Below are 14,880 nucleotides of genomic sequence, written 5' to 3' on the forward strand. Positions count from 1 at the left end.
TACTAAAGTGAATATTCGATAAATCTAGGTATGGTATCTAAAAAGTTTTCTGCATGTAATTTAACAAAATATTAACGCAGAAAAAAAAATCAGTGACAAAGTTAAAATTAAAGGGTACTAAAGTGAATATTCGATAAATCTAGATAGGGTATCTAAGGTTTTCTGTATATAATTTAACACAATATTAACGGAGGAAAAAAAAATCAATGACAAAGTTAAAACAAAAGGGTACTAAAGTAAATATTCGATAAACCTAGATAGGGTATCTGAAGTTTTTTATATATAATTTANAATGACAAAGTTAAAACAAAAGGGTACTAAAGTAAATATTCGATAAACCTAGATAGGGTATCTGAAGTTTTTTATATATAATTTAATGAAATATTAACAGAGGAGCCGATGAAAAGAGAAAAATGAAACCACAGGATATTAAATTGATGCACTTTAAACCACAGGGTACTAAAGTGAGAAAGTGTAAAACCACAGGGTACTAAATTGATACACTTTAAACCAGTGGATGCTAAAGTGAAAAGTGCAAAACGATGGAGGTGGTATTTGAAGTTTTTCTACTTTTTAATGTATGATTGTACGTGTCAAACATATATATTTTTAAGAAAAACATAGCACGCATGCTGTCTACTTCGTTTATTTTTGAAAAATAAATTCAACTAGAAATATAAAGTAATTAAGTTTCAAACTTAGAATTTCGAATATCAACAATCAAATTCTCAGCCAACTGTAATAATTACAGTCGGTAACACATAAATATATAAGATAGGACAATTCTAGTAGGGACATCAAAATATTCCCCTATGTTAAATAATAATGGTACAATTTTAGATGCATAAATAAATTGATATATTTCAATTTGCCTTCTTATAATTTAGCACGTATTTTCACTTTATCATTCATAATTTTTTTTAAAATAATTAATTATTATGTAGTTTTTATTTTTATTTTATTGTGAGAATCTACTGTTAAATAAGATTATAAAGTTATATTTTTTATTTATCGCAAGATGATGAACGAAAGTATTTTATCATACGATAAGCTCTGCTTTACTACCTTGTGGTTCGACAAAAGGAAATAATTTTACTATCTTGTTTAATGATCAATTTTTATGATAAAACAAAACACAAAGTAATTAAAAATAATTTTTTAATCATAGAATAATAAATTAAAATTATGTTAGATCATACTGAACACATTGAAATTATATCCTAAATAAATTGGCTCTGGTCTTAATATACCTACTATATATAGCACGTAGGTTTGCACAAAATAATCATAATACACTATGAATCCTTCATGCAACATATATAAAAGTTTTCATAAATATATAAGTGGTTGGTGGCCGCACAGATCACATCTACATGGGTATGACTCATCATGATTGGTTTCTTTGTACCTAGTCCTCCTCTACTCATTGTATTTTAAGAATACAATATTGTTTGATTCTTTTCATTTTACAGCACATTTTGGAGACCACTAAACTTAATAAAAGGTAAAATTATAGAACTAATATAAATTTGAGACATTCAAAAAATAACTATCCTAACTTGAAAAATTTTATACCTTTTTTTTTTTTATTTTTTTGATTTGATTTCTGAAAAATTATTGCGTACACCACCCAAGGCATCTGTCCACATTTTTTTTTTTCGTTGTTAATATACTTTTTCATTTTATCCCAACCATTGAATTAGATGGGTCAGAGCAAATAAAATCATGATACAGAAATGTATTAAATTATGATACAGAAATGTGTAGATGCACAAATTTGTTAAAGGTATAATAAAATCAAATCAAACATATCAAAAATTAGATAGTAAAGATAAAATTTTTCAAGGTTAAATAGTTAATTCGAAAGGACCTAAAGTTCATGTTTTTATATGTTTTAACCTTAATAAAATTTATACAAATTGTTGAAATTATAAGTTGTATTTTAAATCCTGATAAGCAGTACTTTGCTAGATAGTGGAGGAGAACGGATTTGAATCCTGGTACTGGTGGAGGAATACGTGAAAAAAATTTACAAACTGACATGTTATTTTTTAAAGGTAAAAATTTACATAATTTATCTGAACTATTTATCATTTTGATTTGGCTATTCAATCTCTCAAAATATTGATTTTACCGCCTAATCTTTTAATTTCTTTAATTTAAGTCGGTCAAAGATATATATTTTGATTTCAAAATTTGAATGTATTATTTATTTTTACAGATGTAGTTAATTGACTCATCTCAACATATTTGAAATGTTAGATAGTAAAGTCTAAATTTTAAAAAATTAAATAACTAAATTAACATAGTCTATAGTTTATGTACGTTTACAATCTTTTTATTTTTTGTTTAAAAAAGTGAAGATATTTTTAGTACATGTATACGAAGGTAGTGTACATGTGAATCTCTCTTCTTCTTCTTCTTTTTAAAATACAATCATTGAAACGATTCCTTATAAAACAGAACATTGTTTTTATTTTTAAGAGGATACATGAGCATCATGCGATTGAGACAGTAGTCAAACTTTACATCTCTCTCATCACATTCTCTCTCTAGAAATATTTCTTGCACCCTGTGTATGAATCATTTTTTTTGGTAAAACTGCAAATACCATCATGTGGTTTCACACTTTAGTACTATGTGGTTTAAGGTATATCAATTTAATATTATGTGGTTTTATTTTTATTTTTTTATTATCGATTCTATTAATTTTTTTCGTTAAATTAGTGACAAAGTAAAAACTAAAGGCTACTAAAGTAAATATTCGATAAACCTAGATGAGGTATCTGAAGTTTTTGTATATAATTTAACGAAATATTAACGAAAAAGCTGATGAAAAGATACAAATGAAACCACAGGACACTAACTTGATACATTTTAAACCACATGGTACTAAAATGAAAAAGTACAAAATCACGGAGATGATATTTGAAGTCTACCTTTTTAAAAAATATACTTAATAAGTAAAATTTTATATCTTATGCCATAGGTGCACTTGTGTTATGCATTACGAGCAATCTTGAGCTAAGGTAAAAACTATTGGTGTTTAGTCGCATGATTAATTTTCAAAAAATTATTTATTTTTGTACGAGACCTGCATATAAAATCCCTGTAAATCTTAGAATCTCTCTACTTCACGCATGAAGGAGGAACTCAATGCCATTCTTGTCCGGTGCAATGTCCAGTTTTATGAACTCAAAAAGAGTTTGCTAGACCTGAGAACTAGGGGTGTCAACGAGCCGAACACGAGCGAGCTGGTCAGCTCGTGTTCAGCTCGTTTATTAAACGAGCTAGAATTTCAGCTCGTGCTCCGCTCATTTATTAAACAAGCGAGCCGAACACGAGCTAGCTCACGAATAACGAGCTGAATTACCATCCCTATGAACAGAATCAACAAACACATGCTTTGCTATCACGTTGGATACACCAAATGCAAGCAATAATTTCGCCAATCACTCTCTCTGTAAAAGAAAATTAAAAAAGCAAATTCCCATCATCTACTGCTTTATTGCTTCCCCTCACCTCTCTCTCTCCAACTCCACCACTACAAAGACGTATGTATACCCTCGCGATGTTTATGGCTATGGTTATGGTTACACTCACCCCGCCTTTCCCCTTCTCCTCCTCCTCCTCTTCCTTTCTCTTCCACCGTAAACAAACCCCCGCCGGCCCAAAGCTCCGCCACCTTTCCCTCTTCCCCGCTCGCAGTCTAAACCCTAATTCTCTCTCAAAAAAGCTGCTGCTTTTCTCTCTCTCTCTCTCTCTCTCTCTCTCTCTCTCTTGATGGGTGTGGGTGTCGAAGCAGGGCGGGTGAGGAGGAGGCGGAGGCCGTGGCGGGGGCGCGGCGCGGGGGTGGCGCACTGCCCGCGCCGCAGCGCGCTGGTCGCCGACGAGCGACCGCCACCGGCTCACGCCCTCGCCGACGCCCACGCCGCCCACGCGCGCTCCCTCCGCTCCGTCGGCGCCGCGCTCCACGCCCTCCTCCGCTCCCCCTTCCCCTCCCCCCACTCCTCCTCTCTCCCCCTCCCCCCTCACCGCAAGCTCGACCACCCCCCACCCCCTCCTCCTCCTCTTAACCCCCTCCTCCCCTCCTCCCCCTCCTCCTCCCACCTCCATTTCCACTCCTCCGATTCCGATTCCGATTCCGAATCTGCCCCGGTCGCCCCCTCCTTCGTCAACCTCAGCTACGCCCGCAACCACCCCGCCCCCGCCTCCTCCGCCGCCCAATTCCCTTCCTCCAACTACCAATTCCCGCCCCCAAGCTCCGATTTTTACCCCCCCTACTCCTACCCTTATACGAGCGACGGAGCCGCAGGGGCCTTCTTTGGGCCCTCTTACCCCCTCCCCCCTCCTCCCTCAACGGCGGCGGCGGCGGCGGCGGCGGCCGGTTCGGGCTCTCCGTCGTCGTCCAAAGAGCCCCCGCCGCCGCCTTCGCCGCCGAGAGGCTCCTCCTGGGACTTCCTCAACCCCTTCGAGTCCTACGATAGCTACTACGCCGCGGCGAACGCCTCTGGCCGGAGCTCGAGGCGGGTGAGGGAGGAGGAAGGGATCCCCGAGCTCGAAGACGATCGGCGCGACGTTGTTACAGGAACGAATGGGGAGCTAAAGAGGTCATCGGTTTCGTCCTCTGGTAAAGCGGCTGTAGCGGAGGACGACGGTGCGTCGATTAAGAGGGGTGGTGGTAGTGGCAGCAGCAGCAGCAGCAGTGGCACTTGTAGCTTGGAGCGCGAAGATCGTGCGGCGGAGAAGAGTGCGGCGGGTGATGAGGAGGGGAGAGGCGGAGCGCGGTCGGGCTCGGCGCGGGCCGGACGTACGGTGATGATTCGGAGGTGGCGCAGGAGATTAAGGCCCAGTTCGAGAGGGCGTCGGAGTCGGCCGATCGAGTTTCCAAGATGCTTGAAGTGGGAAAGCTCCCTTACCATCACAAGCATTCTTCCTATAAAGGTGAAATCTTGATTCAGATGGAGCTTATGCAGAAGTGTTATTCCCAAAGTTGCGCTGGAGCTAGAAGTAGAAACATCAAATTGAGGGCTTATGCTTTTTGGGTCCAGAACCTTATTTCAGCTTCGTACTTGGGCTAGATGTTTTTGACTTTTCTGAATGACTAGCAATTTGCTTCAGCTTCTCTAAAAAAGAAGGATTTCCAAAAGCTAAGCCAAACAAGCATCTTTAATTTTGTTTTTCCCATGACATACTTTGCTCTAATTAAAGGTATTATCTGAATATTTTTGCTGGAAAATAAAAAAAACCAGTGTCAGCAAAGATGATTTGCGGGTTACCGGCTCTCTCCGCTTCTACGGACGAGGACTTGTATCATTTCGAAGAAGACAAGGCGATGGATTGCGGTAACCTCTCTTCAACATTGCAGAAGCTGCACATGTGGGAGAACAAGCTTCTTGAGGAAGTAAAGGTGTGCTTTTGTGCTTCTCTATCCCCTTTGTTGTTTCTTAATGAAATAATTTAAACACCACCTACTGTTTACTTTGTTTTAGGTAGAGTGTGATCTTATTGCATAAAGCTTATTGGACAACAATGTTGACATTCTTATCAATGATTGAGTTCTAAAAAGTAAAATATATTCTCATGCGCGGTGTCTACTATGGAAAGCGTTGACTTTTATACTTTGGAAGGAGCTATCGACAATTAGCCATTGACCTATATTGAATTAGTCTACAATTAAGTTGACTTGTTCAATTGGTCTTGCCTTTTTGATTATTTTATTCAGTTTATATTATATATTATTATATATATAATAATAATAATTTGAAAATGCTGGTGAGAAATTAGAATTGCTTATCCTTTTAGTTTGTGTCTCACCTTTCAATTGCTATTCAATAAAGCTACCTTAGAAACACGAAAGGTTTGTTGTTTTCAGCTTTTAAAAGGACCAATCATATTTAACTGTTGATGTTTAGATTTTAGTGGTAGGTTTGGTCAAGTGATTCTGTCCCATATTCTGGGTAGGACCTGCAAGATGATAGCTCAGTTTCTATCAAAATCCTCAGTGATATTTTTCTTGTACATCTTCTCTAATTTTAATGGCTTTTCCTTCACATTTTATAGGATGAGGAGAAGATGAGGGTGCTCTACACTACAAAATGTGAGGAAATGAAGCACCTCGTTGATAGAGGCGCAGAGGCCCAAAAGATTGAGGCGATCCAGAGTTCCCTTAGGAAGTTATCCATGAGGATAAGAATAGCCATTCAGGTTATTGATCATATTTCGAAGCAGATCAGTAGGCTAAGAGATGAAGAGTTATGGCCGCAGACGTTTGAGCTAGTCCAAGGGTACGCGATTATTTGCAGTTGCTGCAATTTTCGAATATTCAAACATGCATAAGATATGAAAGTACATTTATTCATCTTTTATGTCCTGTTAATGCCGGTTAAAGCCATTTTCTTATCGTCTTCTTGTTCCTTTGCCTGCATATTACTTGTTTGCCTTCATAAGATATGAATTTGTGAATTAACCAAGTTTCTCAACAATTATTTGGTTCTTGATCAGTTTCTCTTGGAAAAGTTGCAAATCTAAGTTTTCGCTGAAATGAGAATGGTAAGATAAATGTCTTGTGTTAGTGCGAACAGTAAAATAAGAAATGATTGTCTTTAAGACTAGTCTGATATTGCACTGATAGAGATAAGTTGCTTGAAATCCAATTAAGAGTTTGGACATAAGCAATGGAGATCACAGAGGACAAAAAGCATCAGAGATCACAAAGGGTGAAAGTACTTGCAAGGTAGATCCAAATTAACTACGGAGGAAATGGTTAGAAAAGATGTGATAGCTCTTATGCTGACAAAGAATTATGCCCAAAACTGGGTTGAATTGAGGAAGAGGAACCATTCAGCTGAGCCCGATATAAAGCGGGATTAGACGAGTAGTTATTGTTGTAGAGTATAGAAGAGGTAATCAGGAGTTTCAAGGCAAGGCTGCATGAACTGGTGTTACCTTTTATTTAACTAGGGATATCCAATGATCTATCAACACCAATAAATAAGTCATCCTTCGTACATGCCTGTTTTGATTTCTGCCTGACTGGTTAAAATGGGTGCTTCTTCATGATTCCTATCAGCAAGAGAGGTGGTTGTGAAAAATGTGAATGAACTGTGTTTCTTTGTGTTCGTAGCTTTCGAAAATAATATAGCTGCTAGTTGCAAATGGTTACACTCTGATTTTCTTGGTTTTCTTGTATAATTGGATTGCACGCTTGTGTCGGCTTGACTTATTGACTTATTTCGTAAGCTTGGCAGCGGCCTGTATATAGTCTTTTAATCAATACTCTTATGTTTCAATTAGCACTTGTAACATGAGCTCCACTTGTTTTGTGCTGATGAAAAAAAGCCTTGCAGATTAACGAAAATGTGGGGAATGATGTCAGAATGCCACTGTACTCAACTCCAAGCCATCTCGCAAGCCAAAAACTTACTTTCTATTATATCTGGAGGCAGGCTCACTGATGCCCACATGACAGCAATTAGGCAGCTTGAGCTTGAGCTTCTGGAATGGATTATTAACTTCTCCAGTTGGGTAAGTGCTCAGAGGAGCTTTGTGAAAGCACTTAACGGTTGGCTTGTGAAAGGGCTCAATTACGTACCTGAGGTAACCGAAGATGGTGTTCCTCCATTTTCTCCAGGTCGATTGGGAGCGCCTCCTATCTTTGTAATATCTAATCATTGGTCACAGATTATGGATAGGATATCCGAGATAGAAGCAGTCGAAGCTATGCAGGTTTGTGCATCCATTGTTTTTAACTTATGGGAGCAACATAATTCAGCGCAGCGCCAGGATTCGATTGCGAATAGGGATACTGATAGAGCCCGTAGAATAATGGATAAGGAGCGGCAATTCATGCACAAGGCAATTGAGGCACAAAGTAGGAAAATGTTACACATATCGGGTCAGAGTGGTGCGCCCTTAGCCGAACCGGTGGCAGGCCCGGGGGGTGAGATGAGGAGTTTGCAGTCTAGCTTAAGTCAAATATTCGAAGCCATGGAAAGTTTTACTGCTATTTCCACGAAAGCGTATGAAGAATTACACGCCCGTGCAGAGGAAGAAAAGGAGAAGCTGGCGAGAGAGAATGCAATAGGTCCCTCAAGTTCATCTAGGACTTAAAATTTAACACATGAAATTTAATTCATGGATGCTGATGGTTATGGAGGTCTCCAAATTGCAAATTTTAGTTGGTTGGTCTCCCCAATTAGTCCCCATTCTTCCTGGGGTCAGACCAAGGGAGCTGCTCGGTTGGAGTATCGTTGCCAGTTCAAGGAGCTCATCAATGGCTCGTAGACTTTGAGGTATAAATGGATTACATGAAACCTCTTAAGGAATATTTCATTTGGTAGCTTTATCACATTAAGTGTTCATTACTAATGCTTCTCCCTGTTTGGCCTGGTTTTTGAGTAGCTTCTTTACTCTAGAAAACAATTGCTTTTACTAACCGGACTTCTGGAGCTTTTGCTGAAATGAGCTTCTGGGTCCCAATAAGTGAAAGCTCCAATAGAAGCTTTTGCTTCTACTGCATCAAGAGCTGTTGAGAAGATTTTAAAGAAAAAGCTGTCAAGTGTTTCTTCTAACCACTTCACTCAGACAGCACTCCAGCAAGTCCAAAGGCCCTCAGGATTTTTCGGTTTGCTTTCTCAGCAATAAGCGTAAGTTCATAATTTTCTTCATATTTTTGGTGTATTCTCATGAGCAGGTTGTCGATGCGAGAAATCGTCATCATGATGGTGGTCGATGATGATTGAACCAACATGCAAAAGCTTCCACCTCTGCTGCTCGGAAAAGAAGAGAGCAACTGTCGAAAAGAACTGAACAAATGTTAAAAATAAGCGGTAGCGATGTCACATTGTTGGCATCTCAGGTTACACTTTCAATGGCAATGCGCAAACCGAATCAGTATCTGCTTCAGCCTCAGACAAATCACAGATGGAATGAGATGAGAAAGAGCAGCATTTGGTGAGAATAATCCACAAGTTTATTCGCGATCGGTGTCGGACTCCGAAAATGCAATGTATCGACCACTTACATTATACTTGTAATTAATACGAAGTTCTCTGTTTCATAGAATGCATGAGATTAACTTGATTCCATTTGTAGGGACGAAAATAGTTCTAATCTTTCTTTTCTCTGTAAATTACGCAGAATTCAGTTCAACAATGTTCTTTCAACTGATCAATTAAATTTATGTCAGAACAGACTCATTGATTTTATTCATTTCTAACAAAATTCATCAATTCATTGCTTTGCCTCTAATCATGATGTTCCTAAACTATGTTAGCTGTGATTTTTCTCTAAACCATTCTACCACTTTTCTATTGCATCTTTAACATATTTAACAGTTCATTCCACTGACTTTGGCAGGTGCATCTACAATGAAAAATAAACAAAATTTAAGATCTAAACCAGATTGTTGAAGCTGATAACATTTGCTTTGTATTTGTTTGACCTAAACTTTAACAGTGCGAGTTAATAAACAAAATTAAGCACAACAGAAAAACCTTTAGTGAACTACATCAATGTGTATTTTTGTGTTTGAGGCCACCAAGTATGTTATACACAACAGGAAAGCAAAATTGATTCAACTAAGTTTCTCTCATCCAACAAATAGCTCTGCTTGGCCATCAATGAACAAGCTCATGAACTCCTCCCCATCTACAGTCTCCTTCTCAATAAGCAGCTGTGCAAGCTTGTGCAGGATATCTATGTGGGTGTTGATGATGTGCTTGGCCCTGGAATAAGCCTTCTCCACAAGGTCCCTCACCTCGGCGTCGACCACATCGGCAGTAGCCATGGAATAGTCCTTTTGCGGTGACATCTGCGGATTCACAAAGGCCGAAACAAGCTTTAACAGAGCTGTTGGAATAGGAAGTACCATTTGTTCCTTTTTCTTTTAAAATCTCCTCAATGACTTCTTCCCCTATTGGCAGCTAGAAGAAGCTCTGATCTCGAGCTTTTGCTTTTCAGACCCAAAAGTTTTTCGGGGCTTACTTTCCAGCGAACCATTCCAATAGAGAAGCTGTTGTAGGATCGATGACAAACATACGTTTTGGAAGATATTGATTTTGCAACAAAATATAAAAGAAAACTGATATAGCAACTCCTTCAATTGCTGACACAGAGGCATACCTGCTGGCCCAAGAATGGATTTCCACCAGGCCCACCTATCGCAATCTGCCCAATCTTTTTACTGAACCCAAATCTTTCAACCATTTGTCTTGCCACACGCGAAACCTGCATAAAGTCGTTAGAAGCTCCAGTCGTCACATTCTCTTCGCCGAAGATCACCTCTTCCGCTACCCTGCAAGGTAGTTTGGTACATGGGGCTTATTAACTTGAATATACATTGCAAACCATAAGATGGGTATTGGATTAGATAATATTATTTGTCACTAAACTCTGAATAGAATTTCATTTAGGTTATCAAAATCCAATTTGCTGAAGTTGATGCATTGAACTTTTAAGTTTTCCCCATCAATTCCCCCAACTAAGGGATGATGCGGCAGGTGATTTGGTAAAGCCATCATTCATGGTATGATCTGACAACCATATCAACTGCCATGTAACCCCCCGTGAAGTCGGAGGGCATCAGTGAAAAGACCGGATCTTAATGTAAGTCAAAGTTCGAAGCAAGGTTTAAAGTGCCGTGGCACGGGGGCGTGCCGTTACGTCCCTGGCACGGTACGGCACGGGCACGCTTGCGTGCCGACACGTGGCACGCTTGCGTGCCGACAGATACGCATGACCTCCAACTGGCACGCTTTGGCACAGACTTATTTTAGCTTTTTTGGTTCCAATAAACTCTTATAATATTATTTTGGAATATTTAAACAAAATAATATGAATATTTACTATGTATATCTTACTATACTCATCAATTAACATGCATGAAAGCTTTTTGGTAGTAAAATACAACTATATCTGATGTAGAATAAAAATTAAAATATAATAATAAAATTCACAAGTATAATAATTATTTAAATTTACATCTTTACATAGAGATGACTGCTTAATTTCACATAATCGTCGCGCTGGATCATATGGCATATTGTTATCTGCAGATACAAGATTTATTTGACAATATTGATATAAGTATTGCTGGTATTGTGAGAAATTCATATATTCCCAATATTACATCTATATTTTTGTTTTTTTATTCTTTTTAAAAATATCTGATCAAAATTTGTTTAGGAAATCGATTTTTGTTCCATTGATTCATCGAAAGTTTCGCGGTGCGACAAATTTTGATAAAATATTTTGTGAAGAAAAAATGGATGTCTGTGGTNAGACCCCCCCTGTACCGTGCCCCCTTCTTGGGGGCACGGTACGGCACGCCCCCGTGCCGTGCGGCACGGGCGGCACTTTAATCCTTGGTTCGAAGCATCAAATGCAATAAAATTAAAGTTTGATGACTTCAATTTTTCAGTCAGTTTGGTTACGAACAGTGAAAAATTCACCGATCAGAAATCAACCAACCTTCCACCGAGGGCGACAGCCATCTGGTTCTCCAGATAGCTCCTGCTGTATAGTCCAGACTCGAGCCTCTCTTCGCTAGGAGCAAAGAAAGTGAGCCCGCCAGCTTGACCTCGAGGAATAATGGAAATCTTAGCAACCGGATCGTACTCCGGCATGAGCGCGCCCACGAGGGCATGGCCGGCCTCTGCGATTTTCAAAAGATAAATACGTACGTCAGCATCTTAGGCAAATCAGGACAAATGAAAATTGATTAATGTGCAAAGTTGCAGGAAATCCTTTATGAATACTGTGATTTCACGACTAACGACGTTCATAGGTTGTTTCCTGCATTTTAGACTTCGATAAGTGAGAGAACTTCTTACCATGATATGCTACTAGTTTCTTCTTCTCCTCTGAGACGACTGCATTTTTCTTCTCCGGCCCAGCGATTATCCGCTCAAGGGCGTCAGAGATCTCATCCTTACTAATCTCCTTAAGGTCGCGTCTGGCGGCAAGAATAGCTGCTTCGTTCATCAGGTTTTGCAGATCAGCCCCGGTGAAGCCAGGTGTTCTTCTTGCGATCTTCTCAAAGTCAACATCCTTCGCCAGTGCTTTCCCTCGGGAGTGAACCTGTTAATGAGGAACTAGTTCTTTAGTGCTTTTAATAAGGTACTAATCTGTACACTATTCTTTTCAGAATATACATGGAATCTAGCTCTATTCAACGTCAGTAAAGAAGATCGCTCCAAAGAATGCTGCAAGGTAAGCTGTTAAAATGCCAAATTCAAGATTAGGGTGCAGCTAATCAAGTTTAAATCCGCAATTATTAGCAACTTTTTCTGCTAACAGGTCCGCGACTTTGGCTTCTCGTCATATTTGTTGCAACAACTCAATAACAAATTTGGAGTAGCTACTTCGGCATCTTCTCCCTACAGAGCTTTATAATATGAAAATAGACCGCAAATATCTCCATCTCTACTGAATAAAATGGAAACGATCATAAGATTTCGACTGAGTGAGGATTAAAGAAATCAACCAAAGTATCGCTTCGAACAAATCAATTAGAAAGATAGTCAGATCTGACAAAGGGCTCAAAACTGCTATCCGACGCCAATTCAACCAATTCAAGTTAACCAAAACCCCACAAACGGCGCGCTCGTGAGAAGGGAGATGCGATCGCAGCAAGTTACTTCGTGTAGATGTAGAATGCGATAGGCCACGGCGAACGAGCATTATAGAAGAGTAGAGAAGGATATTAAGATCTAGTAACAGGTTTATCAATAGAAACAAAGATATGATTGTATCAATCAACTCATTCTTCGTAATTATATTCAAACCACATCTATTTTAACATTAGATCATTCGAATTGTAGTGAATTCAACAGCAGATACTTAGATATCGACGATAATAAAGTTAAAGCTAGAGAGAGATTCAGAAACAAAAAAGCTCACCTGCAGGATCTTGACTCTCCCGGCGACATCGGGCCGATCGACGGTAACCTGGCGATCGAATCGGCCCGGGCGCAACAGGGCGGAATCGAGCACGTCGGGGCGATTGGTGGCGGCCAAAACGATGACCCCGCTGTTCCCCGAGAAGCCATCCATCTCAGTGAGGAGCTGGTTGATGGTCTGCTCGCGCTCGTCGTTGCCGCCGCCGAGCCCCGCCCCGCGCTGGCGGCCGACGGCGTCGATCTCGTCGATGAAGACGATGCAGGGGGCCTTGGACTTGGCCTTCTCGAAGAGGTCCCGGACGCGGGAGGCGCCGACGCCGACGAAGAGCTCGACGAATTCGGAGGCGGCGCAGGAGAAGAAGGGGACGCCGGCCTCGCCGGCGACGGCGCGGGCGAGCAGGGTCTTGCCGGTGCCGGGGGGGCCGACGAGGAGGCAGCCCTTGGGGATCTTGGCGCCGAGGGCGGTGTACTTGTCGGGGTTCTTCAGGAAGTCGACGACCTCCTGGAGCTCGAGCTTGGCCTGGTCGGCGCCGGCGACGTCGGCGAAGGTGACGCCGGTGTCGGGGACCTCCTGGAACTTGGACTTGGAGCGGCCGAAGTCCATGGGGCCGCCGAGGCCGCCGGGGCCGGCGCCGGGGCCGCCCTGGGCGCGGCGGAAGAGGAAGAAGAGGCCGGCGAAGGCGAGGAAGGGGAAGAGGAGGTTGCCGATGAGGTTGAAGAGGCCGTTGCCGGAGTCGCCCTCGGAGACGGAGATGTCGACGCCGTTCATGGCGAGGATGTCGATCAGGTCGGGGTCGTTGGGCACCACCACGGCGGCGCGGCGCCCGTCCACGGCCGTGAGCTGGAGCGTGGACCCGTCCTTGCTGAACCGCACGCGCTCCACCTTCCCCCTCCGCACCGCGCTCAGGAACTCGCTGTACCGCCATTGGGAGCCCTCGGGGAGGTCGGAGGACGACGACGAGCTCTGCGGCTTCGGCGCCGTGAGCAGGGCCTGGGCGAAGGGGTTCGCCTGCGAAGCGCTCGGCTCCTTCGCCGCGGCCTCGAATTGCGCCGGAGGGCTCTGCTCCAGCGCCGGCGCCGGCGCCGGGGCCGAGTCCTCGGCCATGGCCGGGGAGAGCAGGGCCCCGTGGGTGAGGAGGAAGGTGGCCACGGCGGAGCCAAAGGTGAGATTTTTACCGGAGCTTGGGTGGTCTTGGGAGATGGGTTTTGGGTTTCGGGGAGGGAGGAGGCAGGATTTGGCGGATCTGGGTCTTCTAGGGAGGAGGAGAAGAGGGTTTGTGCGGGGTCTCGGGTTGAGTTGGGAGCCATACAAGGTTGTGGTGGTGGTGGCGGAGGAGAGGAGGTGGTGGGATGTAGAACACGCCATTTTTGGTACTACCACCAAGCTCTGTATATCATATATAAAAGAAAAAGCTCCTCTTTTTTGATCTTTTATAGTGTAGTAGACGCAAGAAGAAGAAGAAGAAGAAGAAAAGGAGAAGCTTTGAGAGAGAGTTGGAGAGAGACTGAGAAGGAACTGGTGGGTAGGGGGAATTGGGGTGTTGTGGGATTTGATTCTACGTGGAGATGGTTTTATCCATCCATACGCATTTGATATTTTTGAGGAGGAAGAGGAAAAATGAGATAGGAGAAGTGAGGACTGAGGAGAGCCCCAAAAAAGAAGAGATTATATTTTTGCTCCTTTTTTTTCTTTTTTGTTTTGTTTTGTTTTCTTTTTTTCTTTTTTTTTTTTTGTGATTTTTGAGGTAAGTAGAAGAGCAAGTGGCAACTTGTAAAGGAAGTAATACGCCGCGTCTGAATCGGCTGTAAGTACAAATCTCTTATTTAGGTACAAGTTCCGGCCTAAACAGGTGGTAGTAGCTTTATGGAATGGGCCTGGCGGAAACAAGGCCCATAAGCTTTCTGGGCCTTGAATATGTCCATTAGGCTCCATCCAGGAGTTGCAATTTTGGTTTGAGGTTTCGTTTGGAATTGCGAG

General features: G+C 41.8%; 2 protein-coding genes across 2 annotated transcripts; one reads left to right on the forward strand and one right to left on the reverse strand.

The window, feature by feature from the left end:
• Window positions 3,784-9,213, forward strand: LOC109727121. The gene is given in 6 exon segments (XM_020257020.1): window positions 3,784-4,761; window positions 4,764-4,944; window positions 5,253-5,410; window positions 6,064-6,287; window positions 7,350-8,294; window positions 8,696-9,213. Coding segments are annotated over 5 exon segments (2,304 nt in total). The 3' UTR covers window positions 8,113-8,294; window positions 8,696-9,213.
• On the reverse strand, window positions 9,407-14,534 carry LOC109727377 (ATP-dependent zinc metalloprotease FTSH 1, chloroplastic). The gene is made up of 5 exons (XM_020257485.1): window positions 12,904-14,534; window positions 11,835-12,081; window positions 11,473-11,656; window positions 10,126-10,297; window positions 9,407-9,814 (listed from the first exon to the last, which is right to left on the reverse strand). Exons 1-5 carry the CDS (start codon window positions 14,266-14,268, stop codon window positions 9,593-9,595), a joined length of 2,190 nt encoding a protein of 729 aa, XP_020113074.1. The 5' UTR covers window positions 14,269-14,534; the 3' UTR covers window positions 9,407-9,592.

The sequence above is a fragment of the Ananas comosus genome, linkage group 22 (assembly GCF_001540865.1).
Source record: "Ananas comosus cultivar F153 linkage group 22, ASM154086v1, whole genome shotgun sequence".
Classification (NCBI taxonomy): Eukaryota; Viridiplantae; Streptophyta; class Magnoliopsida; order Poales; family Bromeliaceae; genus Ananas; species Ananas comosus.

Coding starts and splice junctions, on each gene's coding strand:
- LOC109727377 (XM_020257485.1), bottom strand. CDS start 14,268: ATGGCGTGTTCTACATCCCACCACCTCCTCTCCTCCGCCACCACCACC. Junction 12,082..12,903: donor GGAGAGTCAAGATCCTGCAG/GTGAGCTTTTTT, acceptor CCTCATTAACAG/GTTCACTCCCGAGGGAAAGC. Junction 10,298..11,472: donor GCTGTCGCCCTCGGTGGAAG/GTTGGTTGATTT, acceptor ACTACCTTGCAG/GGTAGCGGAAGAGGTGATCT.